The 16,804-nt window shown below is 53.9% G+C and overlaps 1 protein-coding gene and 1 non-coding gene across 2 annotated transcripts in view; one reads left to right on the top strand and one right to left on the bottom strand.

The window, feature by feature from the left end:
* The first annotated feature begins 5,801 nt into the window (after nucleotides 1-5,801).
* PPP1R13B (protein phosphatase 1 regulatory subunit 13B) overlaps nucleotides 5,802-16,804 on the top strand; it is a 77,992-nt gene continuing 66,989 nt past the window's right edge. Inside the window, exon 1 of the mRNA XM_054715698.1 lies at nucleotides 5,802-6,013. Coding sequence (XP_054571673.1) covers nucleotides 6,005-6,013 — 9 coding nt within the window. The 5' untranslated portion in view covers nucleotides 5,802-6,004. The remainder of the gene's footprint in view (nucleotides 6,014-16,804) is intronic.
* Nucleotides 10,591-10,713, bottom strand: LOC114228809 (small nucleolar RNA SNORA25). Its single transcript, XR_003614930.1, has one exon. It is a non-coding gene; the product is annotated as a small nucleolar RNA SNORA25 (small nucleolar RNA).

Genomic DNA, 16,804 nt, shown 5'->3' on the forward strand with positions numbered 1-16,804 from the left:
CGGACCACAGGGCGCGGGCTGTGTCCGTTCGCGCCACGTCCTGCTTCTCCGCCCTGAGGACAAAAGCACTCCGGGTGCCCAGGGCAGCCAGCACTGGCGGAGACGGCGCCGGGACTGCAAGGCTGGACCGGAGCCTGCGGCCCCACGGCCCCGCCCCCACTGCGGGAGGTGAGGGCGCCGGATGCGGGGGTGGAGGTTTGCGGGCTGTCTGGCAGGGAGGGGGGTCTGAGGCCCAAGCCCCCTGGGTCTAACTACCCGCTGCCCCTGAGGGTTGGGGTCCACTGAGGGGTCTCTCAGGCGTCCTCAAACTGCGGCCCTGCAGGCCACAGGCGGGTGTTTTTGCCGTTTTGTTTTTTTACTTCAAAATAAGATATGTGCAGTGTGCACAGGAATTTGTTCATCGTTTTTTTTAAACTATAGTCCAGCCCTCCAACGGTCTGAGGGACAGTGAACTGGCCCCTGTTTAAAAAGTTTGAGGACCCCTGCTAGGGCCTGGCCAGGTCTTATTTGCATTTTAGGATCATCATTCCATCTGTAGGGGCTAATTGATGAGGCAGGTGACTCTGGTCGGGGGCGGAGCAGGAACACACGCAGTTGGGCACGGCCCTGGCCAGGTAGCCAGCTGGTTAGAGCGTCCTCTGGCTACGCCAACATTGCGGGTTCAATCCTGGGTCAGGGCACATACAAGAATCAGCCAGTGAATTCATCAATAAGTGGAACAACATATCGATGTTTCTCTCTTTCTCTCCTTTCCCCCCTTTCTCTCTTTCTCTAAAGTCAATCAATCAATCAATAAAAGTACAAATAAAAAAGCAGCTGGGCCCAGCCAGCGTGGCTCAGTGGTTGAGCGTCGACCTCTGAACCAGGAGGTCATGGTTTGATTCCCGGTCAGGGCACATGCCCGGGTTTTGGGCTGGATCCCCAGTTTGGGGTGTGCAGGAGGCAGCCGATCAACGATTCTCTCTCATCATTGACGGTTCTCTCTCCCTCTCCCTTCCTCTCTGAAATCAATAAAAATATATATTTAAAAATAAAATGAAATAAAAAACAAACAAAAAAGCAGTTGGGGTGGGGTGGGCAGAGGCCCTAAGCATGCCCAGTGGCTGGCCAGGGTGCTGGGTCGATGGCAGGATGGGGGAGCCCAGACTGGACAGAGGAAGGGGGTCCTGAAACGTGTCCCCGCCCAGGCAGGCCGGGCACAGCAGGGTGTCAACCTGAGGGCCCAGCTCACGGGCAGGCGGGGCCTGTGGGCACCGGGCAGCCTGGCCGCATCACACCCTCGTCCCCAAGCGCTGGGCAGAGTCACTTCTCTTCTTCCAAAGCCCCACCCTCCACGGCTCCTCCTAAGTGGGGCCCCACCCCCCTTCGCCACCTGCGCTCCTCTGTCCTTGCCATAAGCCAGCCAGCCTCCCGTGGTGGCCACTGCGCGTCGGAAACATAAATCCGCTCCCCCTCCTCCCCTGGAAAATCAGCCACACAAAATCCAGACTCATCATGGCCCACACCCAGCCCTACCCAGCTTCCCTCCACTCTCCCCGCTCCTCCCCGTGACCCCCCAACGGGTGTCTCTCTTTAAAAAAAAATTTTTTTTTATTGGTTTCAGAGAGGAAGGGAGAGGAAGAGAGAGAAACATCAACGACGAGAATCATGGATTGGCTGCCTCCTGCACACCCCACACTGGGGATGGAGCCTGCAACCTGGGCATGTGCCCTGACCAGGAATCGGGAATCGAACCTCGACTTCCTGGTTCATAGGTCACCGCTCAGCCCGAGCCACACCGGCTGGCCCCTGCCAGCTGTGTGTCTCTTTATGACGCCGGCCATGTTGGGTTAAGGCACGCCTCCAATGACCCCTCCCCCGCTGCTTGGTAGTCAGGCCCCAACTCAGGGGTCCCCTCCTGGCCAAAGCAGGCGGCTGGGCACACCACATGGCTGTGTCTTTCACAGGCGCTCACCCTGGTGGAAGTTCTTTCTTTGCGTTTTGTTTATCATCTTTCCCCGACCAGAGCATAAGCTCCGTGAGAGCAGGGACCTTGCCTGTCCTGCTAGAGGTTATGTGCCAGGGCCTAGACCAGTGCGGGGAACCCACTAGAAGCCAGTCCATGCTGATCAACTGAGCAGGCTTGCTGGCCCCTGGGGGAGACAGGTGTGTTGCCAGGTTCAAGTTCACCTCCCATGCCCTCAGCATCCCACACCTAGGTCTGATACCCCAGCGGCTTGGTATTCAGGTAACATTGGAACTCTGTATCACCTTTGCAATTTTCCTGTAAATCTAGAACGGTTCTAAAGCCCTGGCCAGTGTGTGGCTCTGTTGGTTGGGCATCGTCCCAGGCACTGAAAGGTTGCTGGTTCGATTCCCGGTCAGGGCACATGCCCGGGTTTCAGGCTCGGTCCCCGGCAGAGGGTGTGCCGGAGGCAGCGGATAGATGTTTCGCTCTTACATCAATGTTTCTCTCTCTCTCCCTCTCCTTTCCCCTCTCTCTAAAAATCAATAAACTATTTTTAAAATGGTTCTAAATATAAAGTTTGTTTTTAAAAAGAGTGGACAGTGGCACTTGGATTTCTGTCCCTCATCCACCCAGTCCCCATTCTCCCCTCCGGCCACTGCTTTATCAGGGTCCTGCGGCTCCTTCAAGAATTCCCTCAGGGAACACCCTCCGTGGGGCACACCCACCTGAATCTCTGTTTTGAGTGGATTTTCTTTCTCCTAAACTCTAAGGGTCCCCACGAGACTTGCAACCAGGGGAGCAATGGGCAGCGGCAGCTCATCGCAGGCTCACCCCCAGCCCGTCCCCAAGGCCCCGTCTCTGCCTCTCCAGGGAGCTGACAGCACCCCAACTTGGCTTTCTCCTGCTGCTGCCTCTATCCTAGACCCCCCCCCCCTTGTTTCACTGTTTTTCCAAGCTTTAATAAACAGACTCTCAAAAAAAAAATTCCTTCGTGCAAATGTGAATCAATGCTGATTTTCTCCCCAAATGGCTTTTTAAAATTTCCTTTGAAGAGCATTTACTCCTTGTAATGTAAAACAGTTCTAAGATACTTACTAGAGAGGAAAAATACAATGCACCTCATACACCCATCACCCGTGTTCAACCATTACCAAGGCTTTCTGCGTGTGCGTCAGCTAGCCTGCCCTGCCCCCCCCCTGCTTTCTCTCTCTCTCTCTCTCTCTCTCTCTCTCTCTCTCTCTCTCTCTCTCTCTCGTTGGCTGAGCTGTTTTAAAGCAGATTCCAGGCTCCTTCTTACACCTGCGAGCGGGCACCCCTGAACAATCCGGACATCTTCTGTCACCCTAAGTTCCTATCCCACCGGCAATGGGGCCTCCTGAAGGGCCTCCTGTGAACATTCGCCTGGGTGACAGGGAGACACAGAAAAGCTTTGCGGGCAGGCGTGTGCACGGTGACCTAATTATGCCGCGTGTGGGACGGTCTGGGTGTGGAGGAGTTAGAGCGGGGAGGCCAATTGCAAACGCCCTTGGTCTAGATGCCAGGAGATAGGCCTGATGCCAGGTGTTTGCAGCTGCGTGGGGAGCAGGAGGGCCTCTGCGGGGAGCCACTGCCTGCCTGCCTGGAGGACAGAGGGACCCTGACGTGAGGGTGGGGCGCCTGCCACTCTCTGTGTCCATAGGTCCTGCAGGCAAGAGTGGGACCCCAGTGGCTAAGGCTCCCCTTCTCAGGAGAGTGGCTCATTTTGATCACCTCACCCAGGGGGACACTTGTCTGCAGTGCCGCCGGCGAGGGCCCGGGGCCCCTTCACAGCTCATGTAAATGACACGTCAGAGCTGGAAAGCCCGGGGGGTCATGGAATGTAACCCCTCTCTGGTTACACGTGGGTAAACGAGCCCCAGAGAAGGGGTGCAAGTCCCTAGGGCCACAGGGGGAGTCAGGAGCAGAGCTGGAACCCGGCCAGCGTGGCTCAGTGGTTGGGCATCAACCTATGAACCAGGAGGTCACGATTCGATTCCCGGTCAGGGCACAGGCCCGGGTTGTGGGCTCGATCCCTAGTGGGGGGCGTGCAGGAGGCAGCCAATCAACGACTCTCTCTCATCACTGATGTTTCTCTCTCTCTCTCCCTCTCCCTTCCTCCCTGACATCAATAAAGAACATATATATATATTTTTAAAAAGAAGCAGAGTTGGCGCAAGAGCCTGGGTCTCTGGGTTCCTGCCTAGGATCTCCGTCACCTAGAGCTTCCTCTTCTGTCCAAACCCTGCTCCCAGAAGGGCCGCCTCTAGCCCCCGATGCCCAAGTGCATACGTCCGAGACCCGGGGGGACGTGTGCTGGGAGGCTGCTTGCTCGTGGCAGCCCCACTCCGGAAACCTGCTATTTATGGAGGAGCAGCTACCAGGCTCCACAGGCTGTGCGAGGGCCTTTCCACACGTCGGGTCTGAGGCTCCCCAGATCCCGTGAGGCAGGCACTATTACGTCTGCAACCTCCCATTACAGAGATGGGCAAACTGACATCAGGGAGATGGAGCTTGTCTGAGGTCATACAGTGAGGGCACGGCAGAAGCGATGTCTGCATAACTGAAAAGTCTCCCCTCTCAGCTACACACACAGACACACACACACACACACCGTGGCCTCTGAAGATCCGGGTGGCTCCCCATGAAGAGGACAGTAGTTTCTCCGGGCCTCCACCCTCTTTGCTCCCAGCCCCACCCAGCAGCCGGCCTCTTTGAGGAGCAGACAGGTTACAGACAGACCCCGCGCCTCCTCCCGGGAGCTGGGCGCTTCCAATGGTAGTCTGCGGCCTTTGGTGTCGGGACCATAAACAGGCCTTCCCGCTCTGGGTGTGTGGGCCTTCCAGGGGTGCCTGTGGCACAGGGTTGCGGGGAGGGCACACTGTGGAGGGCAGGCAGGATGCCTGCCCGCTGGCCAGCCTTTCCGGGTCTGCTCCATGCCCTGCGCGGGGCCCTGGGCACACGGGTGGTCCGCCCGGGTCTCTGTCGCTCAGGCACTCGGGCCAGAGGGAAGGGTGTCAGGGAGACAAGGCTGTAAGGAGAGGCCTGGAGCCTGAGGACTGCCCTGCCCTGGGACGTTCGCGCTCAGGAGCTGGCACAGGCGGGCACAGGCGTCCTAGGCCGGGGCAGGGGTGCCGCCTGTGTGCAATGCCAAGCTTGGAGGGCAGAGCGCGTCCTGGAGGGCCCCCTGGCCTGGGGAGCTGGGCACCGGAAGCCGCAAGAAGACAGGATGGGGCGCTCGGTGGTCCACGGGCCGCAGCGCAGGCACGTTCGCGGGTTCACCCTGTGCTATGCGGAGCCGGGTCACGTGGGTGGCTCCGGGCGCACCCACGCCCCCCGGACTAGGCCCCTCGCCTGCAGCCCCCGGGGCGCTGGGAGCAGGGGTCAGGCCGCGGTCAGACGTGGGCGCGCCCCGCCCCCGCCGGCCTCCCGGAGCCGCAGTTCGAGTCCTGGCCTCGGTGTGACTCGCTGCGGGGTCCCGACCGGGCCCTTCCCTCTGTGGGCCTCCGCTTCCCCACGCCTGAGGTCTCGGAGAGTCCGGGGTCTCGGTCCCGCGCGGCCCGGAGCCCACAGGCCGCCACGCGGGGGGTCAGCGGCCCGGCGCCCGCAGCGCGCCCCTCCCACCGCGGGAGCGCGGACGCGCACGCACCTGGCGCCTCCGGAGGGAGTTTGGCGGGCGGGGCCCCGTAAGGCTCCGCCCCCTTCTCAGGAGGACCAATCAGAGAGGGCGGCTGGCCCTGTGGGGGCGACGCGTTGGGGGCGTGGCCTACGGGGCTGAGGCGAGAGCCTGCGGCCGGGCGGCGCGAGGCGCTCTGGCGGTGGCGGCGGCGGCGGCGGCGGCGGCGGCGGCGGCGGCGGGTCCCGGGACAGCCACGCAGCGCGCCCGCGGCCGCGACAGGCCGGCCAGGCGCCGCATCCGCCGCCTCGCCACTGAGGGCTCGAGAGCGCGGCGGCGGCGCGCGGCCTGGGAGCGGTCGGAGCGGCGGGCGCGGCGCCGAGCGTCCTGTCAGGCGGCGGAGGGCGTCGCGGACTCGCGTCGCGATGATGCCGGTGGGTGCGGGCGACGGCGGCTTCCTCCACGGGCCGCCGGCCAAGCCTCCTTCCTCCCTCGTTCCCCGCCTGGGGCCCCGCGCGGAGCCGGGCGGACGGGCGGGCGGGGAAGGAAGTGGCCTGGCGGGCGCGCCCGGCCCCGCGACCCGGGGCGGGCAGGTGGGGGCGCGCCGGGCTGTCAGCGCGGGCCGGGCGGGGGTCCGAGGGCGGGAGCGGGGCGGGTCCCCCTGGGCCGCGGCCCTTCCCGCCGGGCGGGGAGGCAGGAGGTGGAATCGGGGCCCGTCCTTTCCCGCCCGGCCTGGCGGGAGTGAACGCGAGGCCGGGGTCGCGTGGCGCTCGCCCAGGTGCGGGGCTGCGGCGCCTCTGCCCCCGCTGAACGTGCTGGGCTCGGCTCCGGCGCCGGCGGCGTAGGTCCCTGTGCGGCGCTCCCGCGCTGGAGCCCGCGCCTGCGGTCCTGCCTGGTTCCGGAAGCCGCTGTGGGCCGGAGCTCACCTGGGGGCGGGTTTGGACCCTGGTTCTGGAAGCCGCTGTGGGCAGGAGCTCACCGGGGGGGGGCGGGTTTGGACCCTGGTTCCGGAAGCCGCTGTGGGCCGGAGCTCACCTGGGGGGCGGGTTTGGACCCTGGTTCTGGAAGCTGCAGTGGGCAGGAGCTCACCTGGGGGCGGGTTTGGACCCTGGTTCTGGAAGCTGCAGTGGGCAGAAGCTCACCTGGGGGGCGGGTTTGGACCCTGGTTCTGGAAGCTGCAGTGGGCTGGAGCTCACCTGGGGGGGGGGCGGGTTTGGACCCTGGTTCTGGAAGCTGCTGTGGGCAGGAGCTCACCTGGGGGGCGGGTTTGGACCCTGGTTCCGGAAGCCGCTGTAGGCAGGAGCTCACCTGGGGGCGGGTTTGGACCCTGGTTCTGGAAGCTGCTGTGGGCAGGAGCTCACGGGGGGTGGGGGGGTGAGTTTGGACCCTGGTTCTGGAAGCTGCTGTGGGCAGGAGCTCACCGGGGGGGCGGGCTCGCAGACCGCTCCGGAGCCCCCGCCTGGGTCTGAGCCTCTGCGTCCCCGTTGTCACCGCGCTGCGGGGGCGGAGCAGGCCCATCGCTGGTGGCGCCGCCTGTGCCCCGCCGTCCGGGACGCGTCCTGCTGGGCGGGAGACACCGGCCACTGCGCCCCACCCCCACCCCCACGTCTTCCCTTCCCGCCCTCTAAACTGCCATGGGTGCTGAGTTATAATTCTCTAATCCAGCTTCTGGTGAAGCAAAGGTCATGACACAGGAAGAGAATGCGGGGCGGGGGTACCCAGAGGGACGGGTTGGTTTTCCTAGAGCCTGTTTATTTAGTGAAATTCTCAAACACGTTCACCGGAAAGCAGCAAAACCGTTCAATCTGCAGCCTCTTCACCGAAAACCACGGCGTTCTCTATGGAACACGGGCTTTCTGCGGCGCTGTGCCCAAGGACGTTTAGATTAGATCCCCCTGATCTTCCCAGTCATTTCCTCTTTGGGTAATCTCTTCCCCACTTTTTGAACGGATTCCAGTTCATCCTGTTGGCAGCGTCTTAAGGTTTGACCCGGTTGATCCTTAGATCCTTCTTTGGCATCCGGGCGTGTTGTGTTTCTGAACATTCGGTTTTCAATGAAGGACTTGTCTTTAAGGGAAGGAGAATTGGATGAGCATCAGAGGATTCTGAGTCCAGTACTGGTTCTGCTACTGTTTAGCGTTGTGACCTTGAACAAGTCAAGGCCTCCCCGCCCGGAGTTTCGTGGGGACGTGTCCGTGGGCCGTCCCTGCAGTCGGACAGAATGATGTGTCCCAAGGGCCTGTCAGACAGATGCCGTGCAGATGTTTACTATCGTTAACGTGCTCTGAAGTGTCGGTTTCTAATTTTACCCCCTGCGAGATAAGGTGTTTGGAAACTGTTCCCTCCCTAATTCTCCGGCTGGGTTTGGAACATTATGGTGTTTTGGAATTTTGAAAGCAGTTTTAGTTAAACCTGTAAGAGTGGGCTGACGTATTATACTACAGTACTATTGAGGGTTAACTACAAAATTTTGACTGATTTTATCATTGCATAATGTTTCATTCTAAATACCCTGTTTAAAAAAAAACACAACTTGGTTTATATTTTTCACAGGGTACATTCAGACATTTTACCTCTGCATGGTTGGTTTCTAGTCTGCCCTATCAGCTTTCCTTTTTAAAGAAGTTTGCTTAGCTAGCATTTGGGAAATTTCTTCATGATCCTCAAAATAACCAAATACTGCTTTTAAAAAACAGACAGGGCTGTTAACTATAACACCCTGCTTTTGTTTTAAAATGCCTTCTAGAGACAGATGGTATTTCTCTTAGTCCCTCTTTGTGGCCTTTAACTTTGTATTTCCTTCTTGATCCCTAAAAATACTACTTGTAGGATTGAGTCTTTCCTCTCTCAACACAGTTGGGGTTGATTGTAAATGTAATGACATGTCTAGCCAGTTTGGCTCTGTGGATAGAGTGTTGTCCTGTGGACTGTAAATGTAATGACATGTGATTCTTGATAGTATCTCAAAATACATACCCAAGACATGAATAAGATTTTCTTCCTTTATTGTATATTTGGTGTTTATCATCACGATGAATCATTGAAGCAAGATTGGGTCATTTTTTTGCAGTTTGTAGAGAGCAGCACTTCCAATAGGAATGTAATGTGAGCCCCGCAGATGCAATTTTAAATTTTCTAGTAAATACACTTAAAAGGGTGGTATTTTATCTTATTTTTAAAATATTTTTATTGATGTTGGTGAGGAAGGGAGAGGGAGAGAGATAGAAACATCAGTGATGAGAGAGAATCATTGATCAGCTGTCTCCTGCACAGCCCACACTGGGAATCGAGCCGGCAACCTGGGCATGTGCCCCAACTAGGAATTGAATGGTGACTTCCTGGTTCATAGGTTGACGCTCAACCACTGAGCCACACTGGCTGAGCAAAAGGGTGGTATTTTTAAAATAATGGCTTTTACTAACTCATTTATATCAGAAATACTGTCATCTCAGCACATAATCAATATGAAACATCTATTAATGTGATATTTTACCCTTTTTTTTTTGTACTAAATCATTGAAATCTGGGGTGAGTTCAGTATGGATTAGGGAAGTTTCACACTAGAGAGCACGTCTCCGTTCAGACCAGCGCATCCCAGCTGCTCAGCAGCCACGTGTGTTCAGTGGCCACCAGTGTAGCGTGTGCTTTAGTTTATCTGGAAATTGGCCGTCAGTGTGCGGTGTCTGTGGTGACTTGGAATTGACCCGGTGGTTTCCTGCAGCGCCCATTCTCCCAGCTGTTGGGATAAATGGGAAAACATCCGACTGTGTTCTCATTGACACAGTCAGGTCTTTGTAGAAGTCTTCAGTTGGCCATTGCAGAGTCCCATGACTGTCTACTTTTACACACAGTTACGTTTTGGAATTTCCCCTTATCAAAATAGTTTTGCATGCTATTATCTGTAGTTATTCGCCCTTTTTTTTTGGCAGTGATGACATTTTAAGGATGTTTTCCCAAGAAACAAAATGGGCTATATTTTAAAGATTATTTGTTGACTTGTCCCTAAGATCTGGACCTGAAAGCATTTAGGCTATGCGTAAAGAACTCTGATAGAAATAAGAATTTTAATACAAATCGCCTCATTCAGAGCCTAAAAGCATGAAAACTGTCTTGATCATTAGTCAGCATCATTCTTTTTTTAAAAAGAGCAAGCATTTGCAGTTGCTCAGTCTTTTTGTGCATTATATATGGGTAATGGGGCTAAGGGTACTTTTTCCTCCTCCAAAGGAATGCTAACTTGAGTAAAGGAAGTTGAATGGCTCTGAAATGTGTCTTGTTCGTAAGAAGGGCAGGCTGGTGGTAGTGTTCTGGTTATGTCAGCCGTGGGACTCCTCCTCCAGGGGGCCCCGCAGCGTGACTAGCTGGCTCCACTCATCTCTGCCCCAAGAGCCCTCTCACCACTTGTAACTGTGGTCTCTGGGTTACATTACTTTGTGCTTAATAGTTAACGCCCGTTAAGCAGTCACTTATTTCAGTGTCTTCCCAACTACTGCGTTGGAACGTTTAGAGGTATTAGGATAGGTCTTCCTCTTTTTGAACCATCGGCTGTCATGTAATTGATAAAACAACAAATTGGAGTAGGGAGATTAGCTGCCAGTCCTCTCTAGCTAGTAACTGCGTGACCTCTGAACTTAAACTCTTTGGGCCTCCGTTTCTCATCTGTAAAATGCGTTGGTCCTGGCGATTACCAAGTGGTTGTTTTGGTCCCAGATTTGATGTATAGCAGACGCTTTCATGAAGGTCAGTGATACTCGTATTGGCTGCGTCAAAGGTGGAGGCACCCTGGCACCTTGGTGTTGCAGCCTTTTAGTGAGCTGCCCAAGTATCTGCGTGAGAGCAGCTAGGAAGAGCTCAGTAGATGTTCGCTGTTATTGTTAATTAATAATTAAGTCACTGATAGGCTTGAATTTATAGCCTAGTTCAGTAAACAAAGACTAGATAACTTTTTTTGAAACTTGGAAAACATTTATTTACTTTCCCACATCACTAATCATTGGTATGAGCAGCTAAATCTTATATCTCCTCAGGAGAACATAGCACTGTTGTCTGTTACATCCTATGGAGAACTTAAATCTTAGGTCACAGTGTTAAGAGCTCCTGGTTTTGGTCTCATTAGCTCTCTCTGAAATGACCTATGGAGAAGTTGTTTTTAAACAAAAATTACAAATGTAATATTATCATTTAAAATAATAAAACAACTTCTAGCCTTTGGACTGCCAAAAAATTGACAAAAGGAAAAGCAAAGCCTTGACCCTACAAAGTTGTGTATATAAAAGCTTTTATTATTAGTTTTATTGAACTGAAGAATAGTCTGCCTGGATAACTCTTCTAAAGGCTACAGTATGAAGTACAGCCATGAAGCGGTGCAGCTCTTTACCTCCCTACAGTGCACTGTAGTAAGAGTGAGCACTCAGTGAATGGTGCCGGTCACTGGGTGCAGGGCAGTGTCATAGGTTTGTGGTGCGGTCTGCATGTTTATGGTGAACTGAGGCTCAGGAGCTAAGGAAACTTGGCTAAGGTCCCCAGCTAGTCAGTGGTCAAGCAAGGTTTGAAAACAGACGGTCTCCAAAGCCTTTGCTCCTGGCCTCTGGGCCCGTCCCTCAGGGAGTTTGCTGAAGTCAAGGCAAGTGCTAGAGGCGCTAGTAATTTGAGGTTGGCTAACTTCCCCCCTTGTGCTCAGTTCACATGGAGCTTACAGTTGAAAAGAATCCCAAGGTGAATCGTTTTCATAAAAAGTGATAGTTTTCACCCTCTTGAGGGACAATGCTATTTTAAATGTAAATGTGTTAAATGTATCTTTCTTTTCTCAGCATTCTACTTTGAACAGACCATGTCAGTATAGATGCTTAAGAGATACTTAGGATTTTTAGCAGGATAGGAGCTAAAAATATCACCGGGTTATTATATTGAAGTTATATAAGCATGCATTTTTTTCCTGTGTTTGTACAGAAGGGCAATAGTTTTTCAGGAAAAGTTTGGTGGGTTGCTGCCTTGAAGTGCTGTTGCCATGGTTATTTCACAACCTATGGCTCAAGGCTGAATGGAGGCATGGTGGTGATGGAGTTCTGTTGGGACACTTCCTTGCTTGATTGTTTTATTTTGCTGCAGAGGTAGCTGTATGACTGTTGTTCATACTGATTAAAAAGATTTAGAGGGCCCTGTGGGGAAGAATGAGTTTTATGTTGGCTGTGTTGTTTGAGATGCTTGTTAGATGCAAAAAGACATTACTCTTAAATCTGCCCTCACTGGATTTTGTAAAATAAAAATCCTTGCATGTGACATCATGCAGAGCAGTAGAAGACTGAAAAAATGAGGTAGTTTTTATTAAAATTAATAAGTGATATTCAAACTATTAAGTGTACAGTACAGAATCTTGCCAGTGGTATGATTAGTGTATATAGAGCACATGTTAACTGAAGTTTGGGTAGCATCATGATTTATAACATGCTGTGATTATGATCATAGCTCAAGCAAATGCAAAGGCCCTGCGTGGCTGGAGCAGACAGAGTATGTGAGGGGAGAATGGAGGAGATGCAGTCAGAAAGGGGGCTGGTGTAGGATCCGGTCCTCCATTTCATTTCTTCTGGAAATTTATACTGGAAGAAATGAAACACAGCGGTTTACTTATCCTCTAATAAACCCTAATATGCAAATCGACCCAACGGCCGGTCGCTATGATACACACTGACCACCAGGGGGCAGACGCTCAACACAGGAGCTGCCCCCTGGTGGTCAGTGCGCTCCCACAAGAGCCTCTCCCACCTCCGCTGCAGGTGGGTGGTAAGGAGCGAGGGGTCCTGGACTGCGAGAGCCCGGGACTACAAAAGAGATGTCTGACTGCCGGCTTAGGCCTGATCCAGGCGGATCAGGCTTAGGCCAGCAGGTGGACATCCCCCAAGGGGTCCTGGACTGCGAGAGGGCACAAGCCAGGCTGAGGGACTCCTCTCCTCCCCCCAGTGTACGAATTTCATGCACCAGGCCTCTAGTCCTATATAATAAAAGCCTAATATGCAAATTGTCCCCTCGCCGGGAGTTCAATCACTTGCTATGATGTGCGCTGACCACCAGGGGGTGGTGCGGAACATGGCAGGCATCGGCGACATGGCACTGGCAGCGAGCAGCAGTAGAGGCACTGCCAGCCACCGTAGGCCCTGAAGAGAGCGGGACCACAGTGGGATGGTGGAGCAGGTGCATGGGCAGTGCCAAGACAAGGTGGGTGCAAGCAGGGCCCGATTACCCCCCAGACTGTGGCAGGGGGCAGGGCTGCTGCCCGGTGCCCAGGTGCTGAAGGAGTCAGGCAGGGCCCAATTGCCCCATCAATCACACTGCAGATGGCAACTAGTGGTGGTGGCGGGGGGGGGGGGCCGCTGCCTGGCTCCCAGGCACCGAGGGAGCTGGGCAGGGGCCCGATGACTCAGGCAGAGTGGGGCCCGGGGGCCCAGGTGCTGCCCAGGGCCCAGAGGTCAGCTGGGACCTGCCCTTCCACGCCAGATGCTCGCGCTTCGATCGCCGGCCAGGCCTAGGGACCGCACCCGTGCATGAGTTTCGTGCACTGGGCCTCTAGTTGTATTACAAGAAAGTCTGAGTAGCAGGCATTGCCTAGATGACTTCACTATAGCAAGTAAGAGTCAGTTGGCTTAAGTGTGAATTCTGGCATCACTATTTATTGACGCTCTGACCATGGGAAAGTTATGTGAACCCTCAGATCCTTGTCTCTAAGCAGAGGGTAACCATGGTAACCATGGCCTGGCTGGTGTAGTTCAGTGGTTGTGTCGGACCTGTGTATGAACCAGGAGGTCACGGTTCGGTTTCTGGTGGGAGGACATGCTCGGGTTTCCAGCTCAATCCCCAGTAGGGGTCATGCAGGAGGCAGCCTATCAATGATTTTCTCTCATTGATGTTTCTTCTATCTCTTCCTCTCTGACATCAATAAAAATATATTATTATATTAAATATATATTTTTGAAAATAATGGTAACTGTAGGGTTGTTAGGATGATAAAATGGATTTTTAAAGGGAAATGTACCTGTTGTGTAGTAAATGCTCAGTAAGTGTTAGTTACCTATATATATAAAAAGCCAGCCACCGGAACGACTGGTTGCTATGACGCCCACTGCGGCCAGCGAACCGGCCAGATCAGGGGTGGGGCCCGCCAGCCCACCTCCCATGGCCCCTTCCCCGGCCGCTGACCCCAGGTGCCCCCCCCATTTGGGGGCGGGGCCTGCCGCCAATCACCCATGACCCTTTCCCCTGGCCGGTCCAGCCCTGATCAGGCCCGGATCGAGGCAGGCTGGCCGGCCAACCTCGCGTCATCTCTTCCTCCCGACAGGCCCGTCCATGATCCTCCCTGATTGGGGCCCGGCTGGCCGGACCCCACCCATGCACGAATTTGTGCACTGGGACTCTAGTTTATAATAAATTTCATTTCCTCTGGAAAGCTTTCACCATCTTTCCCTTGGCCAAATCCACCAATACAGGCATTCAACCTGTTGTGTCCCCCCCTTTTTTTTTTTTTTAAAATGTAATCTACATACCATAAAATGCACCTTGTAATGTGTATAATTCAAGCAGTTTTTAGGGTATTTACAAGATGGCACGCCATCGCCACTATCTGATTTCAGAATATTTCGCCTGGTGTCTTTACAGTACTTGGCATAGTTAGTCTTTGTGTGTGACTGCTTGGTGGGTGACTGTTTCCTGTCCTGCTAATTTCACGAAGGCAGGCGCTGCGCCTTTTATTTGCTGTTTACCACCAGTGCTTACCCCAGGGCCTGGCCACATGGCCGCGCTCAGTGATTTGTGGAGTGAAAGAAGATATGATACGGAAAGGAGTGTTGCACGCAGTTGTGAAGAGGCACGTGTGTGTGTGTCCTGTAATAGGGTTTGCATTTGATCCTGTGGGTGATCAGATACCATCCACATTTTTAAGAAGTGGAGTGATACAGCTAGGATTGTGTGAGAGAATTCTGGCACCAGGACAGGGGAGACTGTGGAGTGAGGGAGATAAAAAGAAACAGGACTAGCAGTCAGGAGACCAGCTGGTGCAGGCCGGACTCGGCCTGAAGGAGAAGAGAAAGATCCAGTCAGAAGGAGGCAAAGTAGATTTGATGGAGTGCATGTGAGAGGGAATGTGTGTGCAATAAGTGTGATTGCTTGCAAGTATGCATACGTGTGAGTGTGTGCCCATGTGTAACTGTGTTTGTGATTGAGAGAGAGGAAGGAAGGGCAGTGGCTGGAGTTGAGGATAACAAGTTTATTGCTTCAGCAGCCAGGCTTGTGTTTCCTCTACGACAGAGAACACTTGAGAAGGAGAAGATTTGGAGGGCTCTGGGGGGGAGAATGAGTTTTATGCTGGCTGTGTTGTTTGAGATGCCTGCTAGATGCAAAAAGACCTTACTCTTCAATCCTAAATCTTTACTTAAATATAGCAGGCAAGGAAGTGTTTTGCCATGTGCTGGTGGTTTTTAATAGGGTTTGGCGGGTTCGACTGCTGCCTGGGCACCTATGGACACCACACACGTCGGCTGTTGTGCTTGTCGCTTGCTTACCAGCCCCACCCTGACCCCCACTAGACCAAGCTTCCCTGGCAGTGGCTGGCCTGGGCCCCATCCGTGTGCTCCCAGCACCTACCGTAGTTTATACATACACACACTTTTTACAGCCATGTATTCTGTGTCTGCATTGGTGGTTTGTGTCCTGCTTTTCACTCTGTTGAATGTTTATATTTCTCTAATGGCTGTCTTGAGAGTACTGTCAGTAAGTAATAGTTAACCTCACAAGAGATCAAAGTATAGGAAGATTTTTGTGATAGAACTAGAAATGAGAAGTGAAGTTTGGTCACAGTGTGAGGAAAGACAGTTTGGGATTAACAGGAAAAAACACACACTCTCCAATAGGAACAAAGAGTATTTTGTGGTAAGAAACACAAAATGTGAGAGGGTATGACATAGTGAGTACCAGCTCAGACTCCGGAGCCAAACTGCCCGGTTTCAAATTCTAGCTTTGCCACTTGCTAGCTCTGTGACCTTGGGTGGGTTATTTAACCTCTGTGCCTTGTTTTCCTCTTTAAAATGGGCTCAATAAGGGAATCTCTACAGGTGGTTGTGAGGCGTCAGGTGCTTGGAGCACTGTGTTAAGATACAGAATGAGCTCTCGGATGCTTGCTCTTCCTGAGTTCTGTCCAGCAACCAGGAGGCTGCCTGGCGAATGGTCAGGGCGCTGCACCCAGCGAGGCCACGCTGAGGGGCCCGGTGGCTTTTGCACACCCGTCACGTTGATAGGGTGGAGAGGGAACGGTTTGCTTTTCTTAAAAATGAAGGCTTACCTTCTCTTCCTAGTGCCTCTGTATGCAGACCACAGCTAGTGGTCTATCACTTACAGAATCACTCAGCTTCCTTCTACCCACCGAGAGGACACCTTCCTGGGCCTCCTGTCTGTGGTACGTGTGCCCACCGGGCATTTATTCGTGGGCGTGCTGTGGAAGAGGGCTTCGCTTTGTTTTCCCACCCCAGGCTCCGCGTGCTTAGGCATTGCCGCCTCTGGTAGCTTCCAGTAGGACCTGTTGACTGAGTGGCCTCAGCGGCGTTTCGGGGACACCGTTAGATGCTGCCTCTGTGCTGGGGCGGGCACAGCCCCTGTCTTAGCGAGCTCCCAGTGGGGCACAATCACACAAACAGTGTCATTCCAAAAGGTAAGGATCGCAAGGGGACAGAGCACAAGGGGTAGTTGGGACACGGTGGTGATAGGAGTCATCTTGGGGTGTCAGGAACTTTCACCAAGGAGGTGACATTGGGATGCAGTTTAGAAGGATGAGGAAAAGGGGGTGCAGGTGCTAGGGAAGGGCTTTTAGGTATAATAATATGTGCAGGGCATTGGGATCTAATTTCCCGCGGTGTGTGGGGGGACAGTGCCGGGAATGTAAGGCCAGATGAAGCAAGGGGGAGGCTACGAAGGTAGGTAAAGGTCAGATTCTGAGGGCCATGTGTGACCTGCATAAGAGTTTGAACTTGATCCTGAGAAAGATAGGAAACTGTTGAAGGTTTCAGAGAGGAAGGGAGAAGGAGAGAGAGAGAGAGAAACATCAATGATGAGAGAGGATCATTGATCGGCTGCCGTCTGCATGCCCCCGACTGGGGATCGAGGCCGCAACCTGGGCATGTGCCCTGACCGGGAATCGAATCATGACCTCCTGGTTCACAGCTCGATGCTCAACCACTGAGCCACGC

The sequence above is a fragment of the Eptesicus fuscus genome, chromosome 5, assembly GCF_027574615.1.
Source record: "Eptesicus fuscus isolate TK198812 chromosome 5, DD_ASM_mEF_20220401, whole genome shotgun sequence".
Taxonomy (NCBI): domain Eukaryota; kingdom Metazoa; phylum Chordata; class Mammalia; order Chiroptera; family Vespertilionidae; genus Eptesicus; species Eptesicus fuscus.